This window comes from Gymnodraco acuticeps, unplaced genomic scaffold (genome assembly GCF_902827175.1).
Source record: "Gymnodraco acuticeps unplaced genomic scaffold, fGymAcu1.1, whole genome shotgun sequence".
Taxonomy (NCBI): Eukaryota; Metazoa; Chordata; class Actinopteri; order Perciformes; family Bathydraconidae; genus Gymnodraco; species Gymnodraco acuticeps.
Window position 1 is genome coordinate 1,310,251 of NW_022990015.1, and position 22,434 is coordinate 1,332,684.

The window sequence follows — 22,434 nt, forward strand, 5'->3', positions numbered from 1 at the left end:
TGAAAACCCTCCAATAGCCTCCCTTCATGCTTTTACAGTCCTCCCTCTGTAAGATCTGACATGACAGGGGCATATTTGTTCTGCTTTTTCAAAATACATAGAAAAAAAGGCATGCAAGGTCTACATGAGTTTTTGCCACCCACTCAAACGTCCTTGCACTGCTAATCACAAGGTAAATCATGCTAAATGTCAATGTCAACTTAACTGTGATTAGTAGATTTTAGGAAGCACTGGGGAGATAAAGTGACTCAGTGGATCAATGTCTGTTTAGAGCTGTGTCCTATGAGAGGGCTAAGAAAATAGGAAGCCAAGGCCGGCATGGCTCAGCACAACTGGACATCCTGACTAGAATTTCCTGCTTGGCTTTGGCATCCTGACACAATCCCCAGATGACTACTTGTACACATTATCAGAAGGCAAACAACATGCTAATATAACAATAGAGGGGCTCAGGGGAGCTTTGAAAGCACAGACACCAGATTGTCCTTATACATAAAGGATATAAACGCATGTCATGTTGTCATATCTTTTTTAATGAATAACAACAGAATGATATCTATAAAACCCAATATGATTATGAAAGGACTTATACTTGGCCCTTGTAAATTTACAACAGCAAGTATTGGTTGATTTGGTGATAGTAAGTCAGATTTGGCAGTTTAATAAAATCCCATCACTTGGCGCTGCGATTTGAAGGCTGCTGTAAATCATTTCCCCTAATCTGATGTTACATATTTCCTATAAATCTGACATGGCATGATTATAGAAGAGGCAAAGTGAGCTGTATGACAGCTATGTGGAGGGTCCATTTCATATCTCTGTGTGTTAAGTACAAGTAAGAGCTACACATCCCTAAAGAGGAACTTCACCGATTTTACACATCAAGCTATATTTGCAGGTAATGGGGATAACTATTGCATATGTGAAAAAAAAGCCTTTTGTTGCCCGAGGGAGGGAGCTATGTGAAATCAAAGAATGGGCTCAAGTGATGTTACTTGAGTCAGCTTGGGTCTGATTACAAGTTTGGAAACAAAAACACACACGTACACACAGAAACACACACACACACACACACACACACTAATGCAGACAAACAAACAATAACATATACACACAAACAAACACAAAAAATTGAAAAAAATAATTACGAAAATGTGCGAAAAAACGACAGTCTAGTACAGGGGTGGCCAACCCGCGGCTCTCGAGCCGCATGCGGCTCTTTGCCTAGTTTCATGCGGCTCTTCAGTTCATATCGAATTTTATGTGTGAGTTTGGGGGAGAGACACTGACTCCTGACTAGTGTTGCACGGTGTACCGATACTTGAAATGTACCGCGATACCCTGCCGTTAAAAACGTTACGATTCCTCCGTTTCATTAGTATCGGTACTTTAAGAATGACGGGGAAAAGTACTCCGGTGAGAAAGCGCCGTTTAATAAGAGCCGTGTGTGTTCAGCGCTCTGCTTCCACTCCCTGCACTGCAGCCGTGCCTGCAGTCCCGCCCCTCTCAAGCACGCTCTAAGTGCCTCCCCTCTCTCGTGCACGCGCTAGCTGCCAGAGCATGTGAGAAAACGAGAAGCATGGCTGCAAGTGGGAGTGCAACTGCCGCTGCGCCTCGGCTTGTTGACAAAAGACGCCAGAAGCGAAATTTGGAAGTATTTGAGCTATATCTCTGACAGTGAGGGCAAGCCTACGGACACCACGAGGCCTGTCTGTAAGACATTTATTAATTGTATTTAATACGAATTCTTGTCATTTATTTTATTTATTGTTCTTATTGTTTAAACGTTTGTGTTATGGTTATGGTTCTGGTGTGAAATAAAGCACAATAATTACATTTAAGACCGTTTCCCTTTTTTTAAGAAAATATCGAAAAAGAATCGGAATCGCAATTCTTGACTTGGTATCAAAACCAAAATGTTGGTATCGTGACAACACTAGCTACTCCAGACAGTTAAACCTGATATTTAGTAGGTCTGTTAAGTATTGAATGCTGATAATTCTGACGTAATTTGGCCGGTCAAAGTTGTTTGGGCTCGGATAAAATCGCTCCGTTACTTTCGTCCCGTGTTATGTATGTTGTGTGTCAGTATGAGAGGATGACAGCGCGTATAATTTTGATGTGGCCCAAGAGCCAATCACAATAATACCTGCGATGCAGTGAACCAATCACCTTTGAGGGGGGGGGGAAACCTATCGTTGATTAAACATTATCCAGTGTTTCCCCTACCATTGTCTTGGAGGGGCGCTGCGCCCCGCCAACGGAGCCCCGCGCCCCCCCTGAAATTCAAGGTGTTTAAAAAAAAAATATATTTATAATTTTTTTTTAAAATATATATATAACACCAAATTGCAAATAATCTATAACTACTGTCACTTTTCACATTGAACATGTGCTCTTTTATTAAATAAACTAAACGCTTTCATTTTAAGTTGTGAGTTTAGTGTTTTTGACCCTAAGAAACACTGATGCATTAATCAATACCAATAATCCACAGCTCCTCTCTCTGCTCCAGAGGATTTAAAAAATATATATCCCAATGCCACAAAAATGCATCAGTGACGTGGTTGAAATCTTGTCTCCAGAAAACAAAAAACTGAAACAAGCGATATCAGTGACTGTGTGTTTGATGTGGCTCTTTGAAGTAACATAGAAAACATGTGGCTCTTAACCTCTGACTGGTTGGCCACCCCTGGTCTAGTAAGTCGGAAATCTCAGAAAAAAAACCTTATAGTATGTCTAAAATATGAGAAAGAATACCACATAGTATATTATGTTGAAAATATGCAAAAAATTACATAGTATGTATGTCAAATAATGTAAAAAAATAATGACCTAGAACAGTCTGTACATTCTAAAAAGAACAAGTATGTCGAAAACAGAGAAAAAAATAGATAGTAAATTATGTCTTAAAAAAAAATAATAAAAATAAAAATAATCACAAAGAATTCAATCTTCGCTCCGACTCAGTCGAGCTCAGGCCCTAATAATAATAATATTACATGCTATTGTTATAGCGCTGTTCCTAATGCTTAAAGACGCTTTACATAAAATGACTTTAGGTCAACAGCTAATGTCTACGTCATCACTATTGCATTATGGGCAATGTAGGCATATTCTTTGATAAGGAAGATGTGTGTGTGGAACAAAAAGAGACAATATCTTTGGATCTGCTGGATTGATTTTTATCATGTTTCTTTTAAGCTGCCCTGCATTGCACTCCTGAAACATTGTCTGACTTGTAAGTCAGACAATGTTTCAGGAGTGCTCTTAACTACATGATGACTGATGGGGAGTCAGGGGGACTACATCACACACTGACTTCACATTCTGCAGAGCAGTGACAGAGTGGAACCAACAACACCAAATGATTCCCTGACAGCTCTGTACACACACTCCCTGCTGTATTCTTCTGACTTAAGGCCAATGCAGCTGCATCATGACACTTTGTGGGAATAATGCAGAGCAGAATAATGTCGCCACGTGACTGATCAAAGTGAAAGCATGGCTATCTCACTTGTTGTTTTGTGAGAAGGACCACTGGGCCACTGGGTTAAAAGTGAGAATTCCCAGAGTCCCTGGAGCGAAGTTCTGGGAATTATCGTGTTCTCCCTCAAGGACACTTACCCTTTCAAAACTGCTGAGGCTTCCCATGCTCCCCAAACGGCCCCGCATCCGGCTGGCACCCTGAACAGGTTTAAAAACAAAAGATATATATAAATGAAAACCATGTTAACACAACCTTTTTTCACAAGAAACCAATTGCTCAAGTCAAAAGTTGTGAATGTAATGTCAAAAATGTAGTAAAACATGGGACAAATGAATCAGAAAATCTAAATGAGCAAGAAACATTTCCTGACTTCCGTAATTTAACAATTATAGGCTCACTGTTCAGCTAAATCTCTAAGACAATAACAGAGGGCAGCAGAGGTTTGCCTAAGATTGCCTGGATCCTGCTACTAAGGAATTATTCTGCTGTCTCACTGGCAGATATGGGTCAATCCAAATCCCCTGGATGACAATGACACATAAACTGAGAGCGCAGAGAGACACATAAAAGGTACAAAGCACAGGGGTTAAATTCCATCTGGGGACAGTAAGGGATTACATTTAGAATGTGGCGGGGGCAGAAAAGAAAACGTGGTATAAAATAACCCTCTTTTGTGACCCACCCTTGCAAAAATGTTCTCCAGGGAGCTGGTGAGGGAGGTGCGGGCTTTATTCTTCAGAACATCGAGTTTGAAGCGGCTGCTGGTGGCTGAGCCGTCTGCTGCTGAGGGGCTGTTTGGTGCATTCTGTCAGATGATAGCAACGGGCAGAAAGAAAACAGACATAATTAATACAAATGTGACTTTTAATGTGAGCCTTTAGTACACAAACTCTGCAAGCAAACAGTAGCAAACCACTTGGTGAAGAATAATATTGTATGATTAGATCAAGATCATGCTAAAGTAAGAATCAACAACTCATTATTTAATATTCTTTGAATGAACAAATGGAAGGTTACGGTCAATTGATAACCAACTTAGATTTCTTAAAGGAACTTATTGCTTTCAGATGGGAGGTAATGAACTTTATTTTATTGAAGTTTTAGCATCAGTAGAAGCGATCACAAAATACTTAAATTCTAAAACATTCCAAGCAACCCTTCAAGTGTTCACAGAAGAGTTGCATCGCCAATAGAAAACCCAGTTCGACCCGTTTGTTGGAATTCAAGTACTCAAAGGGTCTTGTTTTTGGGGTAAATAAGCATGTTGATATTTTTCTGTGGCCTTGTCTGTTTAAAACTGATGCTACATCAACAAAAAGTACAACAGGAAACGTTAGTAAGAATTCCAGGAAGAAAGAGAGGTTGAGAGGGATAAGATAACTTATGTGCCATTCTATCAGAAAACAAAAAAACAATTCCTTTATCGTCCCTTTATTACTAAATGTCAAGGGGCAGTCACCCGGTCCCTCAACCATTTGATTTTGATTGGAGAGAAAAAATGCCTTTTCTTTAGATATCAGTCATTTTAAAGTCATTTTAAAGTCAAATCTCTTAAATTAAATCTACATCTGACAATGGTTTTATTCAGCATTGTTAATTCTTCACCTGGGGGGTTTCTCCAATGTGGAGATGGGTCTTCTGTTTGGTTCCACAGAGCTGTCTCAGATGGAGAATCACCAGCTCGTTCTCCTCTTGGTCTGACCCGGGCTTCAACCTCTGCAGACACAACACACACACACTCGTAACTTAAGATGTAAAAACAACACTGCTTTGAAGCAGTATTTGTGAAAGAAATTCAAAGAAAATACTGTCAATTTGTCACTCATTTGTCAGATAATAAAGTGTTCTTTCTCTAAGCAGAGCCAACCTTACCTGAACTCGCTCAAAAATGTCAACCTGCTCAGTGTCAGTCAGCTGGGAGAGATATTTTTGGATGGCTAGCTTTGCCCTGGGTGGGTAGAGACCTCGAAACAGAAAGGGGATATAAGAATCTTCTTTTTTGTGGCTTTAACTCTGAGAAAAAAGACAGTCCATCAATATAATCATAAGTACAGCCAGAGAGAGCGACTGAGTTGACTTACCTTCGATCCTCTCGCAGAGCTTGTGCAGGTCATGCATGGGGCAGGCTTCACAGAGCTGGATGGGGGTCTTGTTGCTTTGCAGGGTTGCGGCCGTACTGAAGGCCTGCTTCAGGGTCAGCATCACCTCATCCACCTGACACATTCAGTCAAAAGCAGGATGAAAAAAGAACACAAAAACACACAAATCGTCAATAAAGATTACAATAAAACCATGAGGTTAAGAACAAAAGCTTCAGTCATTTGAATGCTCATGTTTGGTGTGGCTTACCAAGGACTCACTGGCACACTGGAACACGTAGCACACATACTGACTGGGACCAGACTCTACTGGGTCCCGACAGATGAATCCAAAGTGGTCGGACTGCTTGACACCCTTCAACAAATTCAAGACAAACAGGAGATTATAATGAATCACAGCAAGGGAAGAGCTTTCTGTTGGATCTTTTTAATCAGTACAGCAACATAACATAACGTTTTCACTGACACCATAATGGCTCCTGAGATTCTCCAATTCCATTTTCCATTGAATTAGTAAAATGACTCCTTTGTTCACACTACACAGAGCATTATCTCTATGCAGAGATAGGACATCAGGCAGTAAAAAAAGGATTGTTCGACAGCACTGATAGAGATGTATTATACAATTAAATTAAAGACCTACTTTGCTATAAAGACAGAAAGTAATGCATTAGATGTCTAGAAAAGAAATGCCTGAAATGAGTCTCATAAGAGAGGCTTTTAGTGCAAATACAGGAGGTACAAATCAACCAACCTGACAGCAGGATGAGATATCTTTGAAGTTCTTCTCCAGCACCACCGTCTTACTCTCCGGACTTATGAGATTTACTTCAAAACGCCCAACCTGAAAAACACAGAAGGGTATTATGCTCAAATTCATGCGAAAAACACATACCGATTCATTAAAAAGTACAAACGCAAAACAATAATACGTTTATTTTGATTGTGGTTTATGGAAACTTCATATAATCTGAGTATCCCATGACAAGGGCTATGATGACTGTCCTGACTGAGACACTTTGAATAACATGCTAAACACACTAGCCAATTTAAAATCGAGGTCAACAAGTCTGCAACAACGATTTTTCCGATAATTGACTGCAATGTGGAGTGTCATATTGAGCGTTGTGCTCTAGATTTTAAAATGAGCTTCATGAGGAAATGGACATGATGTGTGAGGAATGGCAGCTGGCTCACTCTGAAGCCCGCAAGCTTTTCATGAAGTGTTAGCTTTTCATTTAAACAGGAGTAGAGCGGCACTCACAAATTCTACTCAGGAGTTACAGCCTCTTTATCTGGAGCGGCAACACACGGCGGAGCTAGTCCGTACATCACCACTGCCAGCCACGGGTACATAAAAATGATTTGCTGTGGCAAGAATCTCAGAACTAAATGCAGGGAGGGTTTCAATGACATATAGCGTCAAGCAAGCAAGCATTTGGTTTTCTGGTGTGACAGATGGGACTCAAGTGAAACAAGATGGAAACCTATGGCGTATGGTCGATGTGCTTTAATGAGGGCAAATTGTTACAGCTATCGTGCGCAGATTCTTGAATGTGAATTCCTTGGTATTTAATGTTCTGATCTGATATTTTCTGTAGTGTACCCACCCAGTAATATTTGTTCTAAAAAGTCAACTGATGTAGCATATTATATGACATTGCTTAGTTCAAATGATTGAGGAGTGAACCACACATAAACCAAATATGTACTACAATTCAGTACAACTGCACTTCTATACCAAAATCACACAAAGCAATCATGGAAAATGGCTATAATTCAAATACAATAGACCCTTGATCCTGGCCAGCATCTGGGTGCAAACTAAGCAGGTTTTAATTAGATGACATTGCTAATAGTGCTGTGCTCTGCCAACGGACTGTGGGTCCACAGTTAACTGGACACAGAGATAAGAAACATCTGAGCTGCCACTGAAACCAAGATATCAGAAAAAACCCACAGTATATCTTAACTTTTCATGGAAGTCAACCCACAGCATTTCTACATTTCCTTTTACCTGGAACAGCATGGTGCGGTTCTTGTCTGAATCGGATGGTTGGACATGGTTTGGTGCGCTCGAGTGTCTGCGGCGGGTGGGACCCATGATGACCCCCTCCCCCGGCTTCCTCTGCAGACTCCCTGCCATGCTGCTGCAGCGGGTTCGAAACTCCTGAGGCTCCTCAAACCCAGAATCCTCCAGGATGCACTCGGGGAACGCTCCTCGCAGACTGCTCTGACTGCCGCTGTTAGACAGGCCTTTACCTGAAACACATAGACAACAATAAACGTTTCTGTTTATTTCAGATTTCTGGGATTTATAGCCACCATCCTTTTGGTGTACAAGGTCAACACATGACATCACGTGTGACAATGTTTCCAGCTTAACCAAATCATCAACTTATCTTACACGTTTTTATTAAATATTATATCAAGGAAAAAAGTACAATTGGTAAAAATATATACTGTCTAGGTCTAACCTTCAACACAACAAATATGCCATTTCTTATATTGCTATTTAGCATCAGATCTTCCACATTAATTATCAACTGGTGAGGAGGCCGATTTATTGCCTGGTAAGTAAAGCTTTGTTTTCAACCAATTCAGAGAGCTATTGTTGGCTTATTTAGCAAGAAGGACTATCACTTCTTATTTTAAATAAAACATTTTTAGACAACGACAACAGTACAAACTAGCCTGACTGCCTTCTCAATCTCAGTTTGTCGTATCACACGCAATTGACAAAAAACCAGCTACCTGCAGATTCAGCTTTGACCTCTTACTGTAGTTGTGTGCACAAACCGATTTCGATATATGAGCTAAAGCTAATCCTCAATCTGTATGAGACTCTTACCTCCACCTCCATTCACTTCCTCCACTCCTGGGCTTTCCGGGGCTTGTACATTCTCATTCAGAACAGAGGAGAGGGGGTCTCCATCTTCCCCAATAAGGAACTCCACAGGGGCATTCTCCGTGGACCCCCGTTGACCATTTAGCAGGCGCAGGCGCTTTCGCTCGACCTCATGCAGACGAAACTTATCAATGCAGTCATCAACGAGTGTGGATGGAGCCTTTTTGTGCAGAACTGTCACCTGGAGTTGTTTCGGAAATGTAACCGCATTAATATAATTGCCTAATGAAATGGAAAGACTTGTTTTTTGAGAATTATTTTGTACCTTGCCACAATAAAGCACTTCAAACTTCTGGGAGTTGTAGAAGGCCTCTTCAGCTTCCTGTTTGGGCTTGGTGTCTCCCTTTAGTACTGATTTGGACACTTGGCGAATTCTGCTGATCACCTCGGGGACCTGTAAGAAAGGAGAGTGGAACAAAGACACATAATGAATAGGAAGACATTAACAAGAAAAAGCATAACAATAGGGAAAAGGAAGTGAACAGGAACCACATGCCAGAGGAGCTTTTCCCTGCGGCTCTTCTTACACCTGGATAAATAACATAGCTCAACAATAATCAACAGTTTATGACTAGTTTAAAGTTATATTAAAAATCAAATCATATCAATGCAGCTGTTTTCTAACAGACATGTAGACCTAATGCTCAAGCAGAAGTCAACACAGAACAAGTAGAACTGTGTTTAGCTGACAGTTGCAGTTCACTCAACAACTCTTTTGTTTTGATATACAAATAACATGACCTGACCTCATGCTGCGACTAAATTATGAACTAACTAAATCTAGTCAGAACAGACAGACCAAACACTGCATTGGTATAGAAACAGGCATGGAGACAGGAAACGCCCACACTCTATCGTGCAGAAGACAAAAACAAAAGCACTGGAAAGAACTAGAGACTTGAAGGTCACTCAGCCCGTTTCTGCTACACTCGTTTGGGCACTACACCTCGTTGACCGTCTGCAGGGATGGCTTGTTCCATTCAACAGGAAATTAATTTTGGTACAGTAAATGGCAACCAGTAAAAAAGCAAGTTGAAAGTAAAAACACAAGTCTTTCAATGCACATTCTTAAGCAATACTTGGGAATTTGAAGGCAATCCATCATTCAGTCATTAGACTCTTATGGACATCACAACCACTTAAGCAGACACAACCGGAGTGACAGCCTATGAGTTCCACATCTCTAAAAAGCAAAAGTGCTAACAAGAAGAACCAAAGGTCAAGGTCAGACAAATACTGTGTTTCTCAAAAGAATGAGCGCTAAACAAACAGTGTCTATCTGATAAGAGTCCCCTATTGACTGTTGAGCAAATATGCTTATATTGTAGACAAGGGAGAGAAGTTATGTAACAAAATTGGTCCTTCTTTATAGGTGTGACCAGAACGACAGGATAGAAGCCGGAGGGCAAACAAACAGTAAAAGAATAATTGTGAATATAGTAAAGCATTCTGATAAAGTGTATCCCTGCCTCTCGTGGAGTCCCGTGTATGTTTGAGACACAGAGATCAAGTATATGTCTGCCATTTTGCTGCTGTGGCTATTTTAAAGTCTCATTTACCAAGGGCCTACCTTCCAAATAAATGGAGCTGTGCATGGCTGGTGACAGAGGGCTGCATTGAGATGAGGAATAGGGCAGGTGGTGTTTGGTTGTTCATACATACACAGCCATCTGTTCAACTGGAACCAAACTGACCTGTGTAATTGATTTGGTAACAGTTTGTAACAGCTGGTTTACTTTTCTCAAATCCTTAAGAACTTTCTAAGAATCTTTTGAGAGAACAGCTAACTTCAAGGTGCGGAAACAAATATCTACACATGAGTACACACAAATCCTGAAAAACTAAATTAGATTAAAAAAAAGTATTGGAAAAAGCCGTGCTGACACCTTGACATCAAGGTAATGTAGAGGCCTTGGTGTCTGAGGATCACAGCTGCAGTATCTGATCCGTCACACAACTAGGCCCGTGTAGGAAAAAATTACAGCGCTGACTTAACATTTAAAGGCAATGCTAGATTATACATGTGTAAGATGAAGCCAGAGCACCATTTCCTCTGATTAATTATTTGTAGTTAACCCAATACAGAGCCAGTAAGGGCCCTCATTTCTTGGTTAGGGACAGGCACAGACAGGCCAAAAGCTGTTGGGAAGAGCCTTGAGTTTTTTTTCCATTTATTCAAACACTCCCTTTCTGACGGTTTTTCAAAACTGGTTATTACATCTAACCTTCACCCATCATTGCCTGGCTCTATCAAACAATATTAGTGACACTGGCTGTGATCCAATGCCTGTCTATATAAACTCTGGCAGCTTTAGAGCTTAGGTGAAAACAAACAGGAGGATTTTCCCCTGTGAGCTGGAGGAGTCCTGAGCGCTCAGTGCATGGCTCATGTCATGTCAAACCTCCCAGTAGACCCTAATAATATCTGGTCAAACAATAGGCTAGCCTGCAGATAGTTGTGTTGCCCTTATTGCCACTGTTTAACCTAACCACGTTAAAACCATAAACTGTATATGGTTGAAACCCAACACACCGGCCCACACCATCCACAATTAGGCCTAATTAGACACACAGGTTATTATCATTCACCAGATCAGGATGGAATCAGACAGAAACAGTGGCATTGAAGATGATACCCCATGTCAAAACAGGAGCAATCCAAGATTACATGTTTTTCACTTTGACAGAAATTAATATGGAGCACCACGGTAGTTAACATGGTAAAGCAGGTAACCTATGTACTATAATATGTAACCTATGGGCCTAGCACAGAACCCAGGGTTCAGATCCAACCTGTTCTGCTTTGCTGTAAACCATCTCTTCTCTCTCCCCTTTTCCTGTATGTCTAGCCTTTGACTGTACTATAGAGTGCAGGTAGAAAAACTATATTTCCTTAATGAAACATAAAAGTAATCAATGTAATTTGTTGTAAACTTAATCTAAATAAATAGAAAACAAGAGCATCAAGTTAGAGATTAACTTAGTTTTCCAAACTTCAAATGTCAAATTTCAACAGTTGAACCCAACAAACAAAAAAATAAAATAAATCATCCAGAAACCAAAATATAGGCAACTGAGAAGAACTGTGTCATTTGAGAATATAATTTGAAATCTGGATAAATAAAGTTTTATAAACATAACTGTCTTTGTGTGACTGGAACTTTATTGGTTCTCGAGGACCTTACTGTGACATTATCCCAGTGCTTTTCCATCAGCCTGAGGACAAACTAGTCTCTGTAGTTTAACAAGTGAAAGTTCATGTCTCAAAGCAAAACAAAGCAGGACAAAGGATCACATGTCACTTTGGCATGGGCCAACAAGCTTGTATTAACTTGTATAAGTGAAAATCATAATGTATCAAGACAGCTGAGAGATGAAGAAAACTTTACACTATGTTACATTAAATAACACGTGATATGTCCATGGAGGATCTATGTGGTGTGTCTTTAAGTTGGTATGTCATTGCAGTACAACGTCTAACAAAAACAATATGTGTTGGTTATAAAACTTAACCTTTGCACTGTTACCAATGTATTGTATTGTATTGTATTGTATTGTATTGTACTGCTAAAGTCAATTTGTTCTCAAGGCACGTTTTCCAGAGCCGATCAAGTACTTTATCATCTCATGAAAACCAGATAAGAATCCAGGATCCTTAGCTTCTCATTTGGCAAGAAATCGGATCATGTGCACGTCCACTTCACATTCCCTAGCTAACCAAAGCTAGCACAGGTGTGACTCAGCAAGTGTATTAACACCTTCCTCTCCCAATAGCAGCAAATGGAAAATGTCTTTGTTTTATGTTCCATAACAGGTGGAATATAAAATGTACATTTAAGTTCCCTTAATGCTAATAGAGAGTTTTGTATTGCAGTCGACCTTGGCCTTGACTCATGAGTGCATCGTGTAGCTGAATGATGACCGGCACTTACAAGACAGCAGAGGGTCACCCAGTGAGAGATTCCACTGTGTCCCATTTCCAAGTGAGAGCAGAGGTGGTCTGTGGTTTACACTGTGAGGTTAACACTGTGCAGGCTGGGAATGTCAATCCTGGATTGATAATGGCACAATTGACACATGTTAGGTCAGTGTTACATTTGTGCAATGAGAGTCTCACTGAAGACAGATGGGAGTATCCCAATCTCAGAGCCAAGTGAAGATCAAAATGACAGTGTCTGGTAAATGATTATGTACAACCTGTTGTCATGGATACACCAATTAACAGTCAAGACATGACTGAGTGAGCCCTTAATGACAGACTGGCTGCACCTAATGCATAACTGATTCATTTTAATCAAAAATACATGTGAGAACAGAAATTGTATTTCAAGTTGAGGAAGTCAAACTTGATTTGAAGCACCCAATCTTTCAAACAAAAGAACAGACATAAGGAGGCATGCCCTCTTTATCTTTAGACTGTGATTTATTAGACTTTGTCTTCAACCGAAATCAAGATGAGCAAACTAAGCTTTTCTGCTTTTTAAGACATCATGATCGCATTTCATTTTAACCTTTCACATTGTATTGGTGGATGCCAGCCTTTTCTTAGGCTTTACACAATGTACCCATGTCATGTCTACAGCTAAAAATAGATTTAAAAATATGCCTGTCAGTCCACAACAAGCCAAAGACTAATTATGTCTCTAAACTCAGTTTGGACAAAGGAAAAAATCACAGTAGCACGATAATAATATATGTATTTAAAATAAAAAAGGATTTACAAATATAAATCATTAACTGCAAGAGGTTGTTTACATGGCAGCAGTGTACTGGTAGAATAAGCCATGCATTCCACCTGGTTCACCATGTACTGTAGCTCACTGGCTGCCAAACCAGTTTTTGTTGCGTAATAATGTTCAATGAGGTATGTTCAGGATGACTTTCTGACTGCTGGAAACACCTCGAAACACCAGACACCTCGAGAGTGCGTCTGCCATGAATGTGTTGCCTCTACTCTCAGCTTTCACCAGCAGACAAACAGCCTGTGAGCCTGGCACATACCACAGGAAACATGATACAACAAGGCCGTATTTTAGATCAATGCAGAAATGTGAGCAAACGTGAGCTGGCTATCTGTTAGAGAACATTATTTGTGAAGGTTTCCTTGTCCATTGAAAATAACAGTAATAATACAGACTTCAGTTTGTCTTACAGTAGGTGAATAATCATGTTGGCCCAACCCTGAACTCAATGATTCGTAAACACACAAAACATGTGCACTTCTTATTCACTGCTGCATACTCTGAGTGACATGCAAGCAAACGTACAGACACACACACACAAACACACGTAGACAGACACATCAGCGCTAATGGGATGAGCTCTTGAGTGCAATGTCTCAGACATACACTATGACTGCATTTCAGCAAAGACCTAAAAAACTGATTGCATGATCATTTTTTAAAACTCCCACGTTCCTGATTTTGGAATATTTACCACATTTTTTGGTTTATTACTCAACAGAGGCATACTGGTCAGCATAAATGTTGCTGACTCAATATTGTGCCGATTCAGTTGTTGTCACACTATGTTTACCAGGGAGAACATCTGAAACAATTAGCAGTCCATGGCATCAACAGAAGAAAAATATCCCAAACCATCTTGGTAATCAATTCATCGTAAATGCTATTTTGAGCCTCTCATATATGGAGATTGCGTGCTCCTGTTTTGATGTGTTTCTTCCTTACTCCAATGACAAGTACATATCTCATTGTATGCTCTTTGTGCATTGTCCCTTCTCAAAAACAGAAAAAATAAAACATCTAATATTAAATTGAATATTTTTTGGATCTGGACTTGAACATTAGTATAGACAGAATGATTATTATAGAAGATAATCTGCATATGTATCGACAATGAAAGTAATCATTAGTTGAAACCTTTCCAGAGAGATGTCTGACCCCTTATAGAGGAAGCACAGAGATGGATTAACTTTGCCCAAAATCCAGTGTGCTCTGTTTATCATTGCCACCGACCAGTGGCCTAAATACTTAATACCAAGGCAAACATGTTTGGACCATTTACTAATCTATTGTCTGTTTGAGATTAAATACATTGTTGTCACCTAAAGGAGATTTCAAATCAGGCTTGGCAGGACCTTCCTTTGTCTTCTGTTTACACAATTCATATTGGTCATTGGAAAAAAAAACAGGTGGGCATAACTGTGAAGTCTGACATCAAAGTGGATTTTAAATTGAGGACCTTTAGGACACGTTAAATTATAATCCCTTTGGAAATAAATATGACAAAGATAGACGGAACTTTTGTGAGGTCAAGTGCCTATAGCAATACTACATAAATATATTTATAATTTGAGTTATTTACAGATCCCTTTATTATTTTTGTTTAAGTGTATTTTTCTTTACCATGAATTTAGGTGTACTGCTCTCTTCCTGGTCTAGTTGCTGCTGTGACACGTGTAAATGTGTTTTTGACACCTGGACAGGCCTACCTGGTTGGGGTCTCCGGCCTTGAAGACGTGACAGGACATCTCAGACTCTGGGTTGTCAGGCTGGCCCCGCAGGAGATAGGCAAAGTAGGTGAGGTCATTGCTGTTGTGGATGAAGCGAGAGATGAGCTGTGCTTTGTGTTCAAATATAAAGACTGAAGAGTTGTTGCTGTTGGAGGGCACACATCGGATGAAGGGGGGGTTGAGGGCCAGCTGGACCTCTCTCGGCTGCACCACGGGGCCGCAGTCGCCTTTCTCACATTTCCTCCGGATCTCCGCCACCAGCCACGGCAGCATGGGCAGGGTGGACCGCCTGTCGAGCGAGGACCAGCCGATGTAAGTCAGGGAGAACGTCCTGTCCGACTTCGGGGGGCTGCTCTCCCTCTCATCCTGACTCTCCATGTCGACTTTCAGCTCGTTGACAGCGATGTGGGACTAAAGACTACTTTCAAAAAAGGATGTCGATGTAGATCGCAGTAGTTGTGGTTAGTTTGCAACAGTTTCCTTGTCCACATCCACAGTGAAAGTTCCTACAACCAAGCGATTTGCTACATGCACAACAACATGTGCTCGCCCTGCCGATCAGCTGCAAAATCCATGTTATCAAAATATCTCCGATGCACAGTTTCTCCTTCTTGGATTTCAGGTAAATTAACTTATAAGGTCATGTATTTTGTACCTTGCTTCCCTGCTCTGGCGCTCCACTGTTTGCATGGGCAGTGACTCAAAAAGCTCAACAGTCCCGTACTGTACTGTACTGTCCCAACCCAGCTTGCTTGCTAAAACGTGGCTGTGGATTGCTCCTGTGTAAACACAAGTCGCTCAGAGAGATCTGATTTATTTTAACTTTGCTCCTGAGCGCATAAAGGGGGGTGCATTAATATAGACCCCTTAAATCCTATAAGCCATGACGGCGAGGTTGCATATATCTAACATACATACATTGATGCTTGTTTATCGCCTTTAGATGCAGTCTTCCAAATGTGATCCTTTCTTCCACAACGCCTTGGAGGCGGAGCGGCTGTTGCGCGTTGACGACCCGCCCATCCAGCCCATGTGCTGGGGGAGTGGGCAGGGCGCAGCGCGGTGTGAAACGTGACAGGACCAAGCTCCACCTTCCCCTCCTGTGCAGAATAACTGGAAAGCCTCTTCCATGGTAGTGTTTGGACATTTTTTGCAGCCCCCAGCAGGACCATAAATCTGTGAATTGTAACTACCTAACTGCCAGAAGTGGAAGAAGTAGCCTACAAAGTTAAACTACCAGAGTCTGGGAATACTATGTTCCAAGTAAAGGTCCTGCATTCAAAATGTTACTCAAGTAAAAAAAAGTACAAAAGCATTGGCATCAAAATATACCTAGAATACCTAACGTAAAAGTAGCCGACTCTCATTATGCAAATTGGCCCATTTCAGGATAATAATCTATGTTTTGATTACTGATGCATTAATGTGTTTATTAAAGCTGGTAAAGGTGCATATAGTTGTAATGACTTTGTGTAGGGTAGCTTTTGAGTGTTACTCCAGGTGTGATTAAAGTCTTATTTAAGTGATGTTTATACTTCACATTTGTATTCCAAATCTGCAAAGTAACTAAAAGTATTAAATACATTTAGTGGAATAAAAGTACACTATTTACCTCTGAATTCTAGTGGGGTAGAAGTGCAAAGTAGAAATACATTGAAATACTCAAGTAAACTTCCTCAAAATTGTACTTAAGTACAGTACTTTAGATTAGAACATGTACTTTTCCATACTGCTAACTGGTACATTAAGCACACGTTTTCAAGACCAGACTTGGCCAAATAATATGTTGGCAGAAGTATTTGCAGTACTCTACTTAAGCAGTTCTTAACTAAATGTTTACAAGCAGTCTTGGAAAGCTGTACTCACATCTGATATCCTAAGATGTTCCCATCTACCCAATGCAATCATGTTAAGACGCCGCCTATCCCCAAAATAGTATCTGTGCCATATATAACCTCATCACTCAGGCAGGAGCCACTAGAGCTCTGCTACCCTACAGACCTCACGTCACCTTACTGTATGTGTATACACATTAGAAATGTAACTGTATACCACCAGTTGATGAAATAATATGGTTGTTCTTTTTTTGTTATGAGTGTTGACATTGTATCTAATTGACTGGTTACAATGCATTGCAGCGAAATTTGAAATAAGATGGTAATCCTTTCCTCTATGGTTCACAGAATAGAGTAGATAACATGGAGCAAATAAGGGATGGTGGCTAATAGTCTTAATAAGTACCTTACATGTATTCTGATTACTGAAGTTGGCAACAAATAACCATGCAATGAAGATTTACATTTAATAATTGTTTGCATCATTGTTGTATTGCATGAAGAGAGGACTAACCACAGAACAAAAAAAGCAAAGGTTTCCACGGTAACGAACAATAGCCATTTCAGCATTACCAAGAAAATAACACAACAAAGTAAGTTTTCATAATTTAGATGTATAGAAAAAGCCCTGTAAAAATGTTGTGTGGATGATTTCCCTCCCAAACAGAAATAGCCAACAAGTAAAACTATACAGTACATATCCACCCATCTCTAACCTCAGGTAAACAATACAGCAATATGGCAAAGATCATGGTTTCACTATGGAAATGTAATTAAATTCTGTGCAGTCTAAAAGAACAAAACCAAACGGAAAACCATATCATTGTTAACCATTATGTAAAAAAGAGGCACACTATTCATATTGTTTGTTTGACAGGGTTTGCAGTATTATCAGTGCACTTAGTGGCAAGTTTATTAGGTACACCTAGTGAAAAATAAAAATACAACGACACTTATATTAATACAACAATCCTGAAAAGGCATCCTACATTTGCATAGGTGATATGGTATATATGTTTTTCTTCTGTTTTAGAGGGGTGTCGATGTAACTATTTGTTCATTTTGGAACTTGTGTTGCTGTTGAATTGTATTGCATCTCTCTGTATATTGCAATACAGTTTAACAGTACCTCTCTTCACCAGAACAAAAAAAAATCATATTACAGTATATGTAGTATTACAGACTGACGTGTATTAGACTGCATTAGCATTCATTGTACATTAGTTAATGGGAGAAAGTAAACTTATGTATTTGCAATGAATTAAAAAAAGTGATGACAAGCATTTATTTTACTATTTTAAACAGCTGGACTTCCTAATGATAAATAATGTAGGAGCTTAAGTCATATACAAAAAATGTAAAGTGCAAAGTAGACATTTGCCCTAATATTTATCCACAATATGAGACAGAAGACACACACCTGTGCCAAGCTGTTCTACCAATGGTTTCATGTAAATTGGGGTGTCATTTCAACCAGCTCCTAAGCTCCGATGTGTGCTTGCATCCATCACACAGTCTCCATAACGGCTGCCATCTCCTTGAACTGCTTGTGGAAGTTCTGCAAAGGAAAAAGAAGAATCATAAAAATCAAGCATGTAATAAATGTTACCAATAACACTACATTCACATCAATAAATACAGACCTGGAACTGAGGAATGGTCATTTCAAAAGACTTCTGACAGATCTGCCCAGAGGGTTCAACGATTTTTAACAGAAGAGACACGTATGGGGAGTTGAGAGAGCGGCAGGTGTCGGAGCTCACTGCCATGCCGAGCTTCCACTGCATGTCCACTAACTAAAAAAAAACACGTCTCATTAGCCTTCAATTAGACAAAAGTGTGTTCAGGTCACCAGTAATGTTTTGAAAATGAGATAAGGACATACCTGACCGATGCTAAGCGCTGACTCGACCTCCTGCTGAGCACGGACTGATGCACCGTGTTCACTCCACAACCTGTGCAACACCTGAAGGGAAGCTTTGGGCCACTTACTGCTGCCTTCTTCCAGCCTCTTCACAAGGTCGTCCCCAGAGAGGTTACTCTTCCCAGCAGACCTGAAGATACAAAGGCTAACTATCACACTTTACGATAAATGTAAATATTTACGCATGATTTTGCCTTTTGTCTGGCAAATTAACGAAGATGATTGTAAAGCTACGATACGCAATTAAGAGCCAATGACAAGGCTTGCTCTGATCTAAGGGATATTACTCATCTGTTTGCAACTTATGACAATAAAAGCCTTGAATCCTTGAATGAATCCTTCAATCCTATTAAAACAATATACTTCAAAAGGGGCAAACAAAAATCAACATGTGGGCCTTTAAAAATAATATAAGTAATACATGATAGCTAGACACACACATTTTAACATTACATTTTAACATGCAAATTAAGAGGCACATAATAATAATAATAATAATAATAATAATTGGACAAAAGATACCTGAATGTTAACAAGAGAAATCTGATAATGTTCTGCAGAGCCTCATGGTCACATCTGACTCCAGCTCTCTGGAATGCCTGCACAGAAAAGAAAAACAACTTATAAAAGAGGAACTTGGGAAGATGGGTTACTGTAGGTTAAAACATATTTGAAGTAAACATTGACTCACATCAGAAATTTCAGCTGAATCTACTCCTTTAGTTTGCCCTTGAAGGTAAAACAGAATATGGCGACACTGTGGAAAATAACAGATTGGTTATCAGAAGTGTAGCATGAGCTCTATGACAACCACATCCTGTTTGACTTGTGCAGAGTACACACTATATTGTATTTAGCATCTGATTGTACACACTGAGAGGTTTGCTCCACTACAACTTGGTTTAATGTCAATTGATAAACCCATTCTGTGCCTAAGGTAATCAAACAAATACTACAGGCCAACATGATGCTGAGTCAATCATTTGTATACAACCCAATATCACAAATGTGCCTAAGCGGTATTTGTGCGACTACTGGTGCTTCTATTCTAAGCACTTTTGTATTTAGTATTAATTTAAGATGATGTTGTATTCTAATTTACCTTTTTGTAGATGTATACTTGTTTGCAAACTGTACAGGGATATAAATAATCAAAGATGCATCATACTCACTGTTTCCGCCAACAGATCTGGAGAAAGTTTACAGATGCTGTCCACAACTTTGTTGACACCTGAAACACAGGAGTGAAGTAAGTCACTGTGTCTAAATATGTTAATTCTGGTGCCTCTGTCATATCTGCAATACATTAATGATACAATGTCTTTATTTATGATATAACTGTTAAAAATAGTAGTAAATATATCCGTTATCATTTTCTTTGACTCGCTCTAAAGTCATTACACATCTTTCTTTTCTTAGATGTTTATTCAGTAAACAGACAGAGTGTAAAATATTCAGGACAGGAAAATTGAGCAGACACCAAGGTATAATAAGGTTCAATACATAAGAATAGTAATTGTGATTTTTTTTAGTATAGAAAAATAAAGAAAACAATTACTTTCAACAGCCAAGGCACAAAAGGTTATCATTCATGTCATTAAATATCTTCCAATGCCAATGGCTAACATGTATGTAAGCACTTTAAAGAGATTTATTTAACTTAATTATATAAAGTATTTATCAGATACATTGTTTCCAGAAACAATATCATGTATTCAGATTATTCTGTTATGCTCTCAGTAGAAATCTCCTGTGATGTGCATAACCAGTGCATCCCATATAGTCCCCAGATCACCCTGAACATCAGACTGCATTGGTATTTGATTAAAAATCGAAGATGTTTGCAGCGATTCAGTGATCTCTTTAACTAGGCTAGTAGGTCAAAAAACCAATGCAAAAAAGTAATCTATATGTGTGTGCTCTGACCACTTTTAAGCTAACACACACTTACTGTGCCACAAATATTAACCGTCTGCAGGATGATCTTATAGATATTATGCCATTTCCGAGCTTACTCGTGTGTTTTCAAAACAGATGCAGCTAGTGGTATTAATGGGAAGCACGAATTTGTACCGACAACAGTCAACAGATTTGATTTAGTATAGCAAAAATAACTACCCGTTTTCGGTTAGGGTAAGGTTGGGTCAGGTTATGAATTAAGAAAGGTTTTGGGGTTATGGTCCCCTGACGTTAAGGAGAACTCATAATAACATGGTTTACACTTTATACAGTATGGGTTTACACACCTCCAGCTAGCTACATAGTTAAGCACACGCTAATGACAAAAAACAATACATTGCCTGGGTGATGTACCATCTTCTTCCCCTTTTTAGTCAAACTACAATTTACTGAAAAGATTGTGATGCTACATGAAGTTGAAGACCCACCCTGAGACTCCTCTAATGCTGGCATCTCCTCTCACAGTCAGGTTGCAGGATACACCGTCGTGATAATTTTGCCACTTTAGCGACTTTCTCGCTTGGCAATTTGAGGACCTTACTGTTATTATATTGACAAGGACAGCAAGCTTTTGGCCAGAGAAAACTATTCTCCATTGAAGAGGATTGAGAATGTTTTTCTTCTTTTCTGTTTGTCAATGGATCAAAATCATCGTAAAATGTGTATACCGCCACCTACTGGTGAAGTGTCAGTTTCTTCTTCTAGGATTTTACTAAGACAGCAGCGCCATCGTCTGGCGGCTTCTTCTTGTTGAAATAAATATGTATTATTATGTATTTGATTGATTTGATACCCTGCTGAGAAGTCCTTTCTCTGGTGTACAGTCTGAATAAAGAATATGTGCTGTTGAAAGACTTTTAAACGCTTGAACTTATAAATGCAGGGATTTCTCATTGCCAGGAAAAAAGGGTAGTTTTATTCAGATAGTAACAGAAACAGAGAAAGGACTTGGTCAGCATGCAAATACAAGGTCTTAATTATCCTCACGATATAATTAGAAGGGAACAGCAAACACCAGTGTGATTTAGGTGGGAGTATGACTATCCTCCTGGACAAAGTTATAGGGGTGAGGGGGGGGGGGGGGGGGGGGGGGTGCCAAATCCGGCAGCACCAATACCTGGTCTGCCAGATTGAAACATAAAAAGTCCTGTACCTTTCTGTATGTTTATTTCTTAAAGCAGCGAACAGAAATCTTTGTCCCCACTAACAATTTGTTTTTATTGTTATTTAAATGTGTTGTTATTGCCAAACATCTGTTGATGCAATATTTTTTATATCATTTTTTTTTTTTAAAGTAATGAATTTAATTAAATCACTTTATTTTATTAGTTTTAGTAAAAATAAATGTCCATATTAAATATCTTTATATATTTTTTCAAGTTAGTTTTTATGATTGTATTAAATATTATATTATTATTTCATTGTATTTATTTCATTATCGTTTTATTTAATTATTTTAATTATTATGTAATTGTTATTTTATTATTTTTAAATTGTTATTATAAAGACACGTGCACTTTCAGAGCACAGACTACAAGGCTAACAAGCAAAACAACATTGTGTGAAACACGCACAGACACAGACATTCATAAATATATAAATGTAAGTGAATTTTTTTTAGAAATACATTAAAGATTTATAATGTGTTCCTTTTTTATTCTCAACATATACAATATTTCTTTATTTCCATATTCATTAATTTGTTCTTGTGATTATTTATTCATATATGTATTTCCACATTTATAAA

At 39.2% G+C, this 22,434-nt stretch overlaps 2 protein-coding genes and 1 long non-coding RNA gene across 3 annotated transcripts in view; 1 reads left to right on the top strand and 2 right to left on the bottom strand.

Moving 5' to 3' along the window:
* tbc1d4 (TBC1 domain family, member 4) overlaps positions 1–15,416 on the bottom strand; it is a 29,294-nt gene extending 13,878 nt beyond the window's left edge. Inside the window, 11 exon segments of the mRNA XM_034213537.1 lie at positions 3,628–3,687; positions 4,173–4,295; positions 5,096–5,206; positions 5,363–5,454; positions 5,572–5,704; positions 5,840–5,944; positions 6,344–6,433; positions 7,607–7,851; positions 8,441–8,678; positions 8,763–8,891; positions 14,949–15,416. Coding sequence (XP_034069428.1) covers positions 3,628–3,687; positions 4,173–4,295; positions 5,096–5,206; positions 5,363–5,454; positions 5,572–5,704; positions 5,840–5,944; positions 6,344–6,433; positions 7,607–7,851; positions 8,441–8,678; positions 8,763–8,891; positions 14,949–15,347 — 1,725 coding nt within the window. The 5' untranslated portion in view covers positions 15,348–15,416.
* Positions 15,309–17,602, top strand: LOC117544485. The gene is made up of 2 exons (XR_004568696.1): positions 15,309–15,591; positions 15,913–17,602. It is a non-coding gene; the product is annotated as an uncharacterized LOC117544485 (long non-coding RNA).
* Positions 17,603–17,666: 64 nt separating this feature from the next.
* Positions 17,667–21,335, bottom strand: commd6 (COMM domain containing 6). Its single transcript, XM_034213536.1, has 7 exons — positions 21,116–21,335; positions 19,901–19,959; positions 19,420–19,485; positions 19,251–19,327; positions 18,690–18,858; positions 18,448–18,600; positions 17,667–18,362 (listed from the first exon to the last, which is right to left on the bottom strand). Exons 1-7 carry the CDS (start codon positions 21,138–21,140, stop codon positions 18,312–18,314), a joined length of 600 nt encoding a protein of 199 aa, XP_034069427.1. The 5' UTR covers positions 21,141–21,335; the 3' UTR covers positions 17,667–18,311.
* Positions 21,336–22,434: the final 1,099 nt, after the last annotated feature.

Bases quoted from the DNA above. Each gene is read 5' to 3' on its own strand.
- commd6 (XM_034213536.1), bottom strand. From the start codon at position 21,140: ATGCCAGCATTAGAGGAGTCTCAGG. The intron at 18,859-19,250 runs GTATCTTTTGTC...TTGTATCTTCAG, and splicing joins TTTCTCTTGTTAACATTCAG to GTCTGCTGGGAAGAGTAACC. The intron at 18,363-18,447 runs GTCTGTATTTAT...TTTCCTTTGCAG, and splicing joins TGACCATTCCTCAGTTCCAG to AACTTCCACAAGCAGTTCAA.